The sequence below is a fragment of the Nannospalax galili genome, unplaced genomic scaffold (assembly GCF_000622305.1).
Source record: "Nannospalax galili isolate Female #2095 unplaced genomic scaffold, S.galili_v1.0 scaffold847, whole genome shotgun sequence".
Taxonomy (NCBI): Eukaryota; Metazoa; Chordata; class Mammalia; order Rodentia; family Spalacidae; genus Nannospalax; species Nannospalax galili.
This window is the reverse complement of record NW_008356498.1, coordinates 469,751-484,336: the sequence shown is the minus strand read 5'-3', so window position 1 is coordinate 484,336 and position 14,586 is coordinate 469,751. Positions and strand designations below refer to the sequence as shown.

At 43.1% G+C, this 14,586-nt stretch overlaps 1 protein-coding gene across 1 annotated transcript in view; it reads right to left on the bottom strand.

Moving 5' to 3' along the window:
- The window catches only part of LOC103751277 (KH domain-containing, RNA-binding, signal transduction-associated protein 3), a 173,171-nt gene that overhangs the window by 66,817 nt on the left and 91,768 nt on the right, over window positions 1–14,586 (bottom strand). The window contains exons 4-5 of the mRNA XM_029556953.1: window positions 7,473–7,612; window positions 3,036–3,231 (exon numbers count right to left, since the gene is read on the bottom strand). Coding sequence (XP_029412813.1) covers window positions 3,036–3,231; window positions 7,473–7,612 — 336 coding nt within the window. The remainder of the gene's footprint in view (window positions 1–3,035; window positions 3,232–7,472; window positions 7,613–14,586) is intronic.

Genomic DNA, 14,586 nt, shown 5'->3' with positions numbered 1-14,586 from the left:
GAATTCCTTCAGCCTATTTATGTCATGGAAGATTTTTCTTTCCCCTTCCACTATAATAGACATTTTGGCTGGGTGTAGTAATCTGGGTTGGCATCTGTGGTCATTTAGAACTGGGAATACTTTGGTCCAGGCTCTTCTGGCTTTCATAGTTTGCACTGAAAACTCAGCTGTGATCCTGATGGGGTTTCCTCTATATGTGCCTTGTTGTTTCTCTTTTGTAGCTTCAGTATTGTCTCTTTGAAACACCAAGTTTGAGGCTGTTTACTTCCATTGTTGTTTCATTGTTAATATCTCCCTTGAATGATTCAAAGGTAAGCATGATGTAATAGGCCACCAGGATTTCAAACAGTTAACATCAATGGCCAATATCTACAGACATGCCAGATTGCCAAGCAGTGTTAGACTGATTGGAGTCAGGACACTAAGTTCCAGTTAGGTCAAGAGAGCCGGAAAAGCTCAACAGGGAACAGCTGCTGATGCAAGCCGCCGTAAGAGAAGCAAGCAGGTTCTCTCCTCTTTGGTGATGTTTGAGTTACAGTGTGCAGCTACTGAGGCTTTTCCACTAACTGTGGAGATTAGGGAACGCTAGGCTAAGCGGGGACAATCTTTCAGCTTGGCTATTAATCTGAAAACATATTCCAGTGAATAACAGATACTAAATTAAGTGCTTGCGTTTGCAATCTAAATCCTTCATAGCAGGGTTCACCTGGGGGAAGGTTTCCTGCATCCTGTTATTCCACCCTAAGCATGCCTGGAAAGCAGGCACCATCCCATGCATGTAGGACTTGATGTCTTTCAGGCAAACTAAAGCAATGATGAAAATGTAGCTGTCCATTATCTGAAGGCAACTAAGTGCAGCAGAAAGAGCTCTGGTCCCATGGGGGGACCACAGCCTCGGAGAGCCAAAGCTCAGTGTGGGGAGACTCAAGCCCACATTGTCTTCTTTTCCTCAGATGCTCTTTCCCTTACTCCTGAAGAAGAATCCAAGTACCCCTCCACAGGACTTTAGCCGTGGTAGTCATGTTAGTGAATATGAAACAGCGCGAATCCATTCAGGAAAATGTTAGTCATTTCACTTACTTGTTTCAATGATTTTCTCATTATCCAAAATTGAAAGAAAAAAATCAGAGCTCTAGGCAACCAATGCCTTCCAACCCCCCAAGGATCAGTGGTCCCTGTTTTCTTCCCCTGGATAAGAAATGTTTGGATTTATTTATCGTATTTCTTTCTCGACTGATAATATGTGCATCTGGCCCACACAGAAGGAACTCAGGCCATCTTTATCGAGTGTAAGATGAAGTAGTGCATACAAAGGCCGCAGTAGCTTTCTAAATATGTGGATTCTGAGGCCAACAAATGTTAAATTGCTTAATTCATTCCAAGTGTATGATAAAATGAGTTCCAGGATCCAGTTTCTCACATTCCATGCCTGGAAATTTCTAGAACATCCTGCCACCATGTCTGCTTAAGAGAAGTCAAGGTAAGCTAGTGGGAATGAACTGACTCGTGGGGTCTACCTGTGAGGATTCCAGCAGCACTCTCCCGAGGGTTCCTGCTCCTTTCACACATTTGTGGAGGAGCTCAAGGCATGACCATAAACACACTTGGCCTTTGTAGATGAACTCAAGGCATGACCATTACTATCACACACTTGGCATTCGTGGAGGAGCTCAAGGCATGTCTGTCACTGTCACACACTTGGTGTTAGTGGGGTAGCTCAAGGCATGACCCTCACTGTCATTTGGTAAGGACATTAGGATACAGGAACACATGCATTTGTAAGAGATAAAGAGGAACGAGCAACATCTTCCACAACTGAATGGCAAACGGGGGATTTGCTACAGAATGTCCAGTGTTGAGCTCTCTGCTAAGTAAAAGGAGATAAATGCTGTTCATCCCTACCCTGCCACATGCTCACAGCTCCATGGGGAAGAAACATACAACAATGATTATAATGCTCAACCACTCCACAGATCGGCGATTATCGCCTATGAGTTTCTCCAGCAATAGCTGACCTAAGCTTGGAAGGAGAAACGGGAGACAGGCATGGGAAAGAAGAGACGAGTAAGATACCAGAGAGCCATCTAGGCCAAGCCTGAGGCACCACGATCAAGGCCTAAGAGACGTGTAAGAGCACACAGCACATCTGTGGAATTTCAGCAAGTTTAGTACATACAAGACAATGTGGCCAGAGATGAAACTACAGAGGATTTCAGTGGCTGAAGGGATCACTGCAACCTTCTAGAAACAGTGAAAAGAGGTGCTCAGTACCTAGCAAGCCGCCTCTATAAAGTAAGACAGAAACAGCTGCTGGTCCTTGTATCTTACCCCGGCACGTGCTCACATACCTGCTGCCACTTCAACACTTCAGTCACTGATGTGAACACCATCTGACTGCCTCTCATTTTTCCACCAGTGACAAACTGGGATGCTTCACTAAGACTCCCCAGGGTTGGTGTCCCTAAGCAGGTCCTTCCCTGCTGCCCCATTTTTTATGGCTGTATTTCTTTCTCTTACATTAAGTGTGCAAATATATCAAAGAATTAATGAACGATTAAAGAAAAGTAACTGATCAAAAATAGGAATTTTTATTTTCTTCACTGGCCAGAGCATCTACTAAAAATCTATACTTAACTGCATAGCTTAAAATGACATATTTAAGGATGAGACCACCTTGGTATATGTAGGCAATCGTTTTTACTAATGACTGAATGAATTAATCAGAGGCTAGTTCCATGAAGCAGAATATGAAAGAATGTTCTCATAAACTTGCGGAACAGCTCGCCAGCTCTCTCCTCGACCCCAGCCTAGCACCTCCCCACTGCTGAAATTCTTCCATACCTCAGCTTTAAGCTACCTGATGACTGATCCTATCACGTTTATCCCTCTAGTACAAGGTGCCTGTTTAGCAATCAACAGCTATTTGCTGAGCTGAGATTGAAGGCTCAGTCTCTCCAGGGAGGGGAACTCGAGAATGTGGTTATGACAATATCTGAACTGCTCAACCTGATCACCAAAGCTGCCGCTTCACTTACATACTCTCCGTAGGGCTCTTGCGTTGGGGGTGGTGGTGGAGGTCTGTACCCAGTCGGGGGGACCCCTCTTGCTCTGGGAGTGAGAAGTCCTCTTCCCCGGCTCACTGGCCCTCTGGCGGAAAGGACTCCCCTGGGAGCTGGTGTCCCACGGGGCACACCAACCACAACAGGCCTGGCTGTGACACCTCCTCTTCCCCTGTAAGCGAGAGGATCAAATTAGCAGCATTTGCTGTATTTTTCAACATTCTATTCTATGTACAGATTTATATCTAAGACAAATCACGGTTCAGGATTTCTGTAAAAATAAAGAGACAAAGCACACACCAAAAAGAGACCAAAGTAGGGGAAGCACATCTCCACCAGAGACGGGATTCTGTAGACAGCTAAAGCCATGCACTGTGGGCGCACTGCAGGCACAGGGCTTCACTTTCTCACCCCCAACACAGTAGGAAACTATAGCTTCTGAGTCGGTCACATGGATGACACCACTCCAGAATGAGACCCAATGTGATTCCAACACACAGTGGGCCTTAACTTGCTCATCCATGGACAAGGGAACTGAGACGAAGACAGATATTAAAAGTGCCTGAAAACACATCTAGGGTAAAGTAGGGATTCAAACGCATGGCACAGTCCCTAGAGAGACCAACATGGAACAAGCCAGCTGTTTAAGAAAACAGGAGTAAGCCTCCTGAGGGCTGGGGACATGGCTCAGTGGTTCAGAGCACTGGCTGCTCTTGAAGAGGACCTGGGGTTGGTTTCCAGCACCCACATAGTGGCTTACAATGATCCGTTAACTCCAGTTCCAGGGGATCTAATGCCCTCTTCTGACTTCTGCAGGCATTGTATGACACAGATACATTTACATACATGCAGGCAATATACTCATACACATAAGATAATAATAAATAAGAAATTTTAAAAAAGAAGTAAGCATCCTTTAAGATTCAAAACTAGTTCAGCCCGATACAAAAACAGGTAAATGTGGACTAAAAGCCCGAGGAGAATGTATAAACAAAGGTGTGTTTGGTGAGCATGCCCCCACACCGCTGCTGCTTCCGATTCCCTTCTCAGCGTCTTCTGGGTCTGAGTTCAATATACTGGAGTAACATCACTAAAACATTACTGCATTGCAGGAAAACCAATTTCTTTTCTCAAATTTCTTCATTTGTTTTCTGAGACGGTGTCTCCCTATGTAGCCCTGGCTGGCCTAGAAGTCACTGTGTAGACCAGGCTGGTGTCTGGGATGACAGGTTTGACATCTTTTTAAAAAAAAATATATTTTTTTATTTTATTTTATGTGTATGAGCACACTGCCTGCATGCAGCAGTGTCCACAGAGGTCAGAAGAGGGCGTCTGAGCCCCTGGAACTCGAGTTACAGATGGTTGTTAGCCACCATGCGGGTGCTGGGAATTGAAACCAGGTCTTCTCCAAGAGCAATCGGTGCTCTTAAGCCGTATCTCCAGCCCCAAGGTTTGACATCTTGATCCTGTCTGAGTACTAGAAAGTGCTTGGTGTCAATGACTGTGCTCTACTTTAGTTTAGTATTGTGATTTTTTCATACTTAGGCACTATGAATTCTGGCTTTCTTCATCTTTGGCCACAAAGAAAACTCAAGACAAACCTGAGCCTCGACCATCAAGACAGGCAATGCGTATGATATAATCATTTCTCATGTGAGCAGAAGGAGTTGTTTCCCCAACTACTGCATTCCAAAATAAAGTTTCTGTCTTCCTCACCTCTTGCCTACACTGCCGTGTTAATGTAAAGAAAACCAACTACAAATCATCTTGAGTCATATCAGCAGCTGTGCGTCGAGGACGCTGAGTCCCTACACAATGGTGGGTGCCCAGTGTGCCCTATGCTGACACTCCCCAGCAGCAGATGTCGATTCTGTGCTTGTGTTTTACAATGTGATCCACAAGTGCAGTTAGGTAACAGGATTAGCTTTACTCTATACATGTATACATACAATAAATAATGGAACATGTACTTCTGAGTAGTGAATTTACTTACATAAATAAGGTTATGTATGTGTCACTAGAGAGAACATTTATAGACATGCATCCCCATACAGCAATGTCTATTTCTTTATCCATATGTAGTTATGTATCACATAATGTAGAATTTTGGGAATTCTTTGTATTTTGTTGTGTGCAATTATTAGACTGTAGTTGCACAGCCCTAGATGAAGTATACAGGGCTATGCAAGGTCTGCTTCTACAGAATAGGCAGCACGATCACTGTTACAGCAGCACCACCACAGGCATCTGAGTAACATACTACACTACACTGTTACCACAGTTACCACATCACTAGGCTATAGGTACTTTTTCTAGCTGCATAGTCTAATGAGATCACCAGTGTATATGTTGTCTTTCACTGACTGAAATGTCACGTCACATGACTACATCTCCGCATCTATCTGTGTGTATCACTGGAAAAGAAGGGCGGGGTGGGTCAATCCTGAGAGGCTGCTCCTTCCATCTAGCCATCTGCATGTGCTTTCTGATCTCTTCTGAGCAAAGTTCTAAAGATGAGTGTCTCAGTCCACAAAGGGATCCAGAGACAATTCCCTGGTTGGGAAGTCTGTATCAGCCATAGCATCAGAACAGGCCAGGGATGCACTACCTGCTCTGCACACGTGCCCACAGACAACGTAAAATGGTAACATAGGGACAGTACAGTTTAAGGCTTTAAAAAATGCTTATTAAGGGGACTGGAGAGATGGCTCAGCAGTTAAGAGCACTGACTGCTCTTGCAGAGGACCTGGGTTTGATTCCCAGCACCCACATTGCAGCTGCGAACCATCTTCCAGTTCCAGGGGAATCCGAAGCCCTCTTCTGACCTCCATGGCACTGCATGACATGGGTCCACTCACATACATGCAGGCAACACACGCGTACACATAAAATCAAAATAATAAAAAAAAAAATACTTTAAAAAATGCTTATTAAACCTATTGTTCTGTGTTTGCTCCCGTCATAAAAGACATAAAACTGGCACTCGTACTGGGCTGAACCCTGTCAGGGCAGCCCACCCTCTGGAGCCCGAATCCCTGGGATGTGTGCAGGTTAGCATACTTAGAAAAAAGGGCCCTTAAGCTCTGATAAAGAATCTCAAGGTGACATGATTGCCTTGGATCACTCAGGTGGCCCTTCCACACAGTCACATGTCCTTCACCAAAGGGAGTGAAGGAGGGATGACAGAGAGAAGGGAAGGAGTGTGAAGATGAAGATGAAGGGAGGGAGTGACATGGCCACAAGTCATACAACTCAGGTGGCCACTGGGAACACAAAGAGGCAACAAGAAAAGCTTTCCTCCCAGAGCCTACAGAGCAGCAAGGGCCTGCCAACACCTCACCCTTGGCCTACTGATATGATGCTGGACATCTGGCCTGTGAGGAAAATAATTCCATTGCTTTCAGATCCCAAGTTTGTGGCCATTAGTCACAGTGGCTATAGGAAATGCTAGCAAATAGTAATTATGATTTCAAGTAGACCCATTAGATAAAGAAATGGACATGAGCCACAATGCATTTACTGTCTACATGGTGTCTCACAAATCCACCCCTGGCACCCCAGCTATTGACCCTTTTATATGAAGGGGCCCTACTGCTCATGCCCAGGCCTACATCAAGTAGCACATACAACCATTCTGACTGGCACTTTCAAAGGAAGTAACCTTCATTCCCCAAATGAACTCGGAGACATAAAAGAATGCAATTTCAAATTTCATCCAGTAGTCTATCTGAAAAACAAATCTACAGAGTTACCAGCTCAATGGAACAATCTGGATAGCTGGTTGGGCATGGCGGTAAACACTGTGATCCCAGCACTCAGTCTACACGGGACCCTGTTTCCAAAACACAGCAGCAACAACAAAAAGTGGTACTTCTTTTTAAAATTTAATTCTTTTGAAATAGATATTTAAAAATTAAAAATAGCTCACAAGTAAGTCTGGGAGAGCCACATCACATTTTTAAAATCTTTTTAAAACATTACTCTCATTAGAAAATAATCATCCAATTCAGAGACAAATAAAAATATTGTATACATGGAACAGCTCAGTAATTTCCAGCAGTCACAGAACATTAACAGCGAGTAAAGCGATACAGGCATTTTGATTGCCACAGCATGGAAAAGAAGCGGGTGAGCAGTCGGCAGGGACCAATCGTTCCATTTCATATCAATGCTCTGCTGACACTGAAAAAAGCACCATCTTAGGGAATTATAGAATTGGTGTGAGAATGAACAACGACTTGTTTAAAGCCCTAAGCTAGTAAGTAACACAGGCTCAATTTTTTTGGTGCCAAAGTCAGCCCCCTGATTCTGACATCACAGTGATAAGCCAACAGAATTGTTTCTGGCTACTAATATTTAAATTGTGCCCATGGTATGCTGACCAACACACAGAAAGTCAGTTACTTAACCCACCTGGTTATTGCCGGGGTTGTTATGCCTCTAGTACGCAGAGTGGATTTCCCTCGAACCACTGGAACATCTGTGTTTTCTGAACCACCGTTCAAGTATGTCAATTCCTGGAGCTGTGCTTGCCTGATCTCATCATTATAGTCCTATGCAGAAAAGATATTGAAAATACAAAAGCATTCAGAATATTAACCCAGTATTTTTTAATCTCATATAATAGGGTTAGAAGAGCAGTTAAAGGTGTTCAATTTTTGTTAAAAGAGGAAAAAGAGACCACAGTATTTTACCCAGGCTAAATGTTTGAGTAATCAGACATCTTTTCTTTTCTTGAGCATACCTTCCAGCTGAAGCATTGGTAGTAACAGGAGGCCGTGCACCTGCTTTGTGGGCACTATTATTCATAACTCCGTTCACCTCATAACTACTGAGCATACACATGACAAGCGACAGAGGAGATAAGCTACACGCCCAGCAGCCAAGGAACTCAACCACACAAAAGAAAGATGCACACCACATATACACATCTTTTTGCAACTTCTATTTCAATGCGGCATGCCTTAGTGTCTCTTCCTGTTGCTGTGATAAAATACCGTGTAAAAGAAGCTAAGGGAGAAAGTCTTTATTTTGGCTCAGGGTTCCACATTACAGTTCATCATAGCATGGAAGTCACAGTGGCAGGAGCATTAGGGTGCTGGTGGCACCACATCTGTCCTCAGGAATAGCGCACACTAAATGCACGCATGCTGGTGTTCATGTGTGCTGGTTCCCAACTGTCTTTCCTGCTCATACAGAGTCAAGGGTCCCCTGCTCAGAGAATGGTGTCACCCACAATTGGCAGGTCTGCCCACCTCAGTTAAGGTAATTAAGATTTTTAAGATAAACCAGTTTGAGGGGATCTGATATCCTCTTCTGACCTCCTCGGGCACTGTGTGATAAGGGTCCACTTACATGCAGGCCATGTCAAGGTGACCACTGGTGCTACACAAACAAGGAAATTCAGGATTTTTAAACTTCAGTATGTACTCTAATTCCTGCCAGTCTGTATTCTTGCATTCACCTTCTAGTAAGGTCCACATGTTAATTTCAGAAACTATGGAGTCACGTTCCTTTCTTCCTCTTCATAGTGATCCTCAACTCCATTTCAAAATCAGCAAAGACACAGAATAAATGAATAAAACTATCTGCTTTATAATAAAAAGAAAAGTATATAATGAAAAGGAGCCATCTAACTTAGCTGTGAGCAGGGAAGGGAGCTTCTCTCCCTCCACATGGTGCCAGCTGAGGAAGAGTAAGAGCCTGCCATCAGAAGGGCGGCCCAGAGAGCACTACTCTAAGCAAGAAAAAATCACTTTAAGAGCCAAATAATGTATTCCAGAAAGCAAGGCCAACTGGGGCTACACGGTGAGCCCTAGGTCAGTCTAGGTAACAAGTCAGACTGCCTCAACAAAAGAAATGCATAAATGACAAAGATAAATTAAGAAAAAGAAGAAAAAAAGTACTATATGGGAAGATTGTAAAGGCAATTGGGTGCCTTAAAGAGAAAGAGAAAGCAGAAACCAAGTCTTGTGATGCCTTAAGTTAACTTTAAATAACTATAATTAAGGGTGCTAAGACAGCATAATGATTTTTAGGGAGTAAAACTGAGCATTTAGTTTTGAATTCTGGACAGATCACTGTACTATTAGTGGATATAGACGAAAATACAAGGAAAAAATAAATTCAAAAAGTGGACTGCAAAGGTGTGGTAAGAAATCGAAACAGAAAGGAAGGTGATGACCTAGGCGGCCACACCCCAGGCAGGCAGCTGGGCCACTCAGTCTGTCCAGCAGCCAAGACCTGAGCCTGTGGGACTTGCCAACAATAAAACCACCATTAGCCTCCACACAGTAACCTGGCGATGTGTGGACTTGGAATCTACTTTAAAGGGAGTAACGTCAGGGACACAGGGATGGCAAGAAGCTCCTTCCAGATGTGAGGCTGCAAGGAGGAAGTGACAGAAAAGAGCACAGGTTCCAGGGAGGCAGAGGAATTTCCAGACTGGTAAAACCTGATCATACTTCAGTGTGAACAGAAAACTGAGGCAGTTCCTGAAGAATTTACGACTTGAGTTAAAAACAAAGATTGGGAAATTTACCACCAAAATTACATGATCTCCTCCTCACTTTTCAAAAGCATTATGCAAAAGGTAACTAGAAACTTGTAGAAGGCATTGTAGAACAAGAGAAACCCAGGAGCACCGTCCAGAAGAAAGCTGCCTTCTGGGGAGAGGCCTGTGCTGGCCAATGAAGGGCATTGCCACTGGCAGATGAGCTCAGGGCCGGGGGCGGGTGTGTGCTACCCTGTACTGTAAGCACAGACCCTCTCCCTAGCTTATTTGAGGGCTTGTGCCTCAGAGAAGTCATCTGAACCTATCATTATTCCAACCTGTCTAAAATAAGGCTGATAATATGTTATCAACCATTTTGCTAAAAATGTGTGAAGATTAATAAGTGATTTGCAGAACACATTCTAAATAAAATGTGCTAAAAAGATGCTACATATTTGCCCTGTGGAAAATTGTTGGGAGGTGTGACACTCAATTGTAAATAGTTAAAAATAGACTGAGGTTCAATTTAAAGACCATGGCTGAAGGCCTAGTCAAAGACACCAGTGAAAGTTTTAAAAAGTAAAAATAAGATCATGGTTCTAGGTAAGATTAGGAGATTATAATGGTGCCACAGAAACTATAGTTAAAGCCCATTTTAAGTATCAGTTTTGCAAAAGTATATTAAAACAGAAAAACAGCATGACAGTTAAGAAGTAACAAAAACACACCATTTGAGTCAACTGCACTTGAGCACGCACTTTCCCTTAACCATCTGAATGCAACTTCCTACTTGAAAAAATTAAAACTGTTAAAACATCGATATTATCAGTTGTGAAGAGCACGAAAAGGACTAGAATTGTAATCAAATGTGTATATTTGATTTATTATATGTGACTTTCCTACCTAGTGAGTTTAGTCTATTATGTGAGCTTGGAGAATGAGGAAAACGTTTTCAAATAAATCATTAAATGTAGCACTGAAGGGCTTACAGGGCTGGCTCAGAGAATGAAGTCTTCCAACAGGCTCACTGCCCCAAGTTCAATCCTTGGGACTCATATGGTGGAAGGGAAAAAAAAAATCAACCCTCAAAAGTTGTCCTCTAATCTTCACATGAATGTCATGTACTTGCAAGCACAACATACACACACACACTCCATATACTTGCAAGAGCAATACACATATACACACATAAACACACAATAATACAATCTTAAGAGAGAAAAAAGAGAAAAAAGATAATGATAAAAAAAGTAACACTGAGATTCAATGGTTTCCCTGATAGGAACTTACTATTCACATTGGTTCGTCCAACAGTGACAGTATTTATGTGCAAGGCTGATTCTGGGATCACTGCTGACATTATAATTTAAAGGAAAAGATCTTAATGTTCAGCATTTGAGGAACAGCTAAGTGAAGTCTAGAATGTGTAAATACTACGATGCAGATAGGAAAATAAAATTGTGAAACTTCTACGAACAAAGGCCCCAATCACAGGAGAAACCGAGCACAGCTTGCTAAAGGAGAAACCTGGTAGTGAGGAACAACGGCTAACACACCACAGCATGCGCAGCAGTAAGGCCACAGCAGCAGCAATGTCAGTAGGGAGGACCAGGACATCAGCCAGCCCAATCCTGCCATGTTGAGTGGGGCAGGTAACAGATGAGCTCAGTAGAGGTGAACAGGACAGAGTCTAGAAACGCGGTCACAGGAGGCCTTGGTAAATTCTCATGTGTTGTGGCCTGACAATGAGTCTGTGCAGAAAAGACAGCAAGGAATCCCAGTAGAAAGGAAAAGCCAAGGTGGACATGAAAACGGGCCACTCTGAATTCCACAATGCATACTAAGAGGGAAAGTGTATTAAAACAGGGTCCGCTTACAACCCCTGACGGAGTCCTGGCTGACCACCAAGCAGTGTGGGCATGGCGCGCTCTTTTCTACAAGCACAGGTTTAAAACTAAAAGTAAAAGAGAAAAACATTAACAAATCCGTTACTAGCCAAAATGTATGGCAGACAAAGCCTCCATGGATTTAGTCTGACACCACCATAAGAAAAATGGAAAACACAAGAACATCAGCAACCACAACCTTCTGGGAAGCAAACTGCAATTCAGATTTCCTACAGTGTTTTTCTAAAATCTAGAACTTTCAACAACAACAAATAAACATACAAAGAAAATGTGAACTATTCTTAGGGAAGAAAAGCAATTCAAACCACCCGTGCCGAAGGGGACCCGGGTGCTGGACTTAAAGAAGACGCAAAAACGTGAGATCAATGACAGGCAGATGTCCCCGCGGAAGCTCGACCACATGACATGGCCAAACTAACAAACTTGTAAGCAGGGCAGTCTGAGGGACACAGAAGGGATGAGGAAATGTGAGATCCTGCCTGTGGGACAGGAGGAGGCAGACCAACACGGACTGCAGGGTGGACGGTGGAGGAGAAAGACAGCCGCAAAGAAACATCCCATATTTAAAGAGAAATATAAACTTAGAGATCTACAAAGCTTAATCATCATTAAGATAAGCACATGACAGCTCAAGCTAAATGCCTGACGGCAGGCAAAGAACAGCAGATCCTTTCCAGAAGCACAGCGCAGCATCTCTGCATCTCTGACTGTTCTAAGTGAGGGGCCAAAGCCTGTGGGAAAATCTACCCGCTAAGAACTACATAACCTACTCCAGAATGTGGGTGCAATAAACTCACCCCCAGAAAATGCAAGATAGAAGGCCTTCATTATGGGAAAGAAACACTACTTCTTCAGGCTCAAAAGAAAAGTCCCCTGTGGCAGCTCGATTCACACAGAGAAATGGTAAACACTGTACTCTGTACATCTGTAGTGTCGCTCACTGCTACAGATGAGTAAATCTCTGTCAGACGAAATGTAAACTATGTCTTGCAACAAATAAGGAACCACATACTAAGACCCATCAAAATGCAAATTTGGCTTTCTATATGAAAGTCAGCTAATGTAATACACCATTACTAGTCAAATAAACGGGGGAAAATTCCATAATCATCTGACTCTGAAGACAGAAACGGGGAGGGAAAACAAGACACAGCAAAAGACAGAGAAACATTGAAGACACGAGGCAGTGATGTAAGGTCAGTATGGAAAAACGCAACTGTGGGGCCAGAGAGGTGACTCAGGGTAAGAGTGCTGACTGCTCTTGCACAGGATTTGGGTTCATATCCCAGCACCCACACGGTGGCTAACGACTATCTGTAACTCCAGTTCCAGGGGATCTGACACCCTCTTCTGATCTCCACAGGCGTTTCAGGCATGAGAGCACATACATACACATATATACACACACATACATACATACATACATACACTCATACACATAAAATCAAAATAAATTTTAGAAAATAAAAAAATGTATCTAAAAATGAAGATTAAGAGCAATTACATTTCCCTTGCCATCAAAACAAAATTCTTAGAAATAATTTTTACAAAGTAAACACAAGCTGGGCATCCTGAAAACCCTGCTGAGATAATACTAAAGAGCTTTTTTTAACGTGAAGAAGCCCTTCGTGCGCATGGGTTAGAAGACTCAAAGTTAACAATTAACTCCAAGTCCATCTGCAGGTCCAACACAACACGCCACGATCCTCCTACAGTTTTATACAAGTTGGCAAGCTGATCTTAAAGCAGACATGGAAATGCAAGGGGGCCACAACAGACGTGAAATGGAGAAACAAGCCCAGAGGTGCCTGTGGTCCAGCTCTGAGGAGGTGAGGGCAGGAAGAGTAACAAGGTTTAGGGAAAGCCTGGGCAAAGCTTTACAGAGAATTAAAAATAATATAGGAGTCCTGTCCATGGACCAGCATTCTGCAGACTCGTAATCGCTACATTTTGGCTATTTGTGACTTTTTGTGTTCCTGGCCCTCTGTTACATTAGGGAGCTTCACTACTGAGAACTGAGAGATTCATTAGTGTCCTCTTCTTTACCCATGTTCTATGTTCCCTGACCCTTGGTGTAGAGGTAGCATATTGGCAACTGATTGCTGCTGGGTGAGAAAGAGCTGATCTTCCTAAAACAAGGGACTCTAGAGAGGTGGACTAGACCTCAGTGGATGGATTTGTGCTGGGGAACCTCTGGGGACACTGACTTGACACAGTGGGTCTTAACACAGATGACAGAGTATGTGGGTTCTAGTGGGACAGCTATGGGACGGTGGTGGGAACAGGGGTATAAAGATGATTAAGATTGTTTGAGATGTTCTGTATAAAATACACAAAAATTCAATAAAAACAAATTTAAAAATATATAAATAAAAATAAATAAATGAATAAATAATAGGAAGAAGAAGGGGGAGGAAAGCAAAACAAAGTTGGACAACTCACACAGCCTGGACTTCAAAATGTATTAAAAGGATAAAATAATTAAGAGTGCCTACCGGCACAAGGACAGGTATAAAATCAACTGAACAGAACTGAGAATCTAAAAACGGAGGCTGACTTTTGTTTCCACCATGCGCACCGAGGCAGTGGAACGGGGAAAGGACTGGCCCTTTGGTAAATGGTGCTGGAACAAGGGAAGACCGATAAAGAAAAAGGCAAATGTAGATCCTAACTTCATCCCATGCACAGAAATTGGTGCAGAAAGGACTTAGATGACAGGAATCTTAAATGAAAGGACACACTAGAACATTCAGGGGGAGAGAACAGAAGATATTAGTGACTTTAGCTTAGGAAGAGTTCTTTGGTCAGTCCAAATTCGGAGTTAGGAAAGTAAGATCCTATCCCCTGATAAAGGACAGTAAAGTCCAGAGGACAGAAGCTACCTTGGAAGCCACCTTTGTGAGACACATCCACCCCTTGTGGCAACTCCTGGTCTTCCCACAGCTGCAATTTTAGTCATTTATGTGAATATATGGTTTCCATATCGTTTCCATCTGTCTCTGTCAAACCATGAACTCCATGAGGGAAAGGACTATGTCATCATCAGTTCCCATGTATATATTGCAAAATGAGCACTACTCTTAGAATAAATAGTAAGACACACATACACACACACACACACACACAC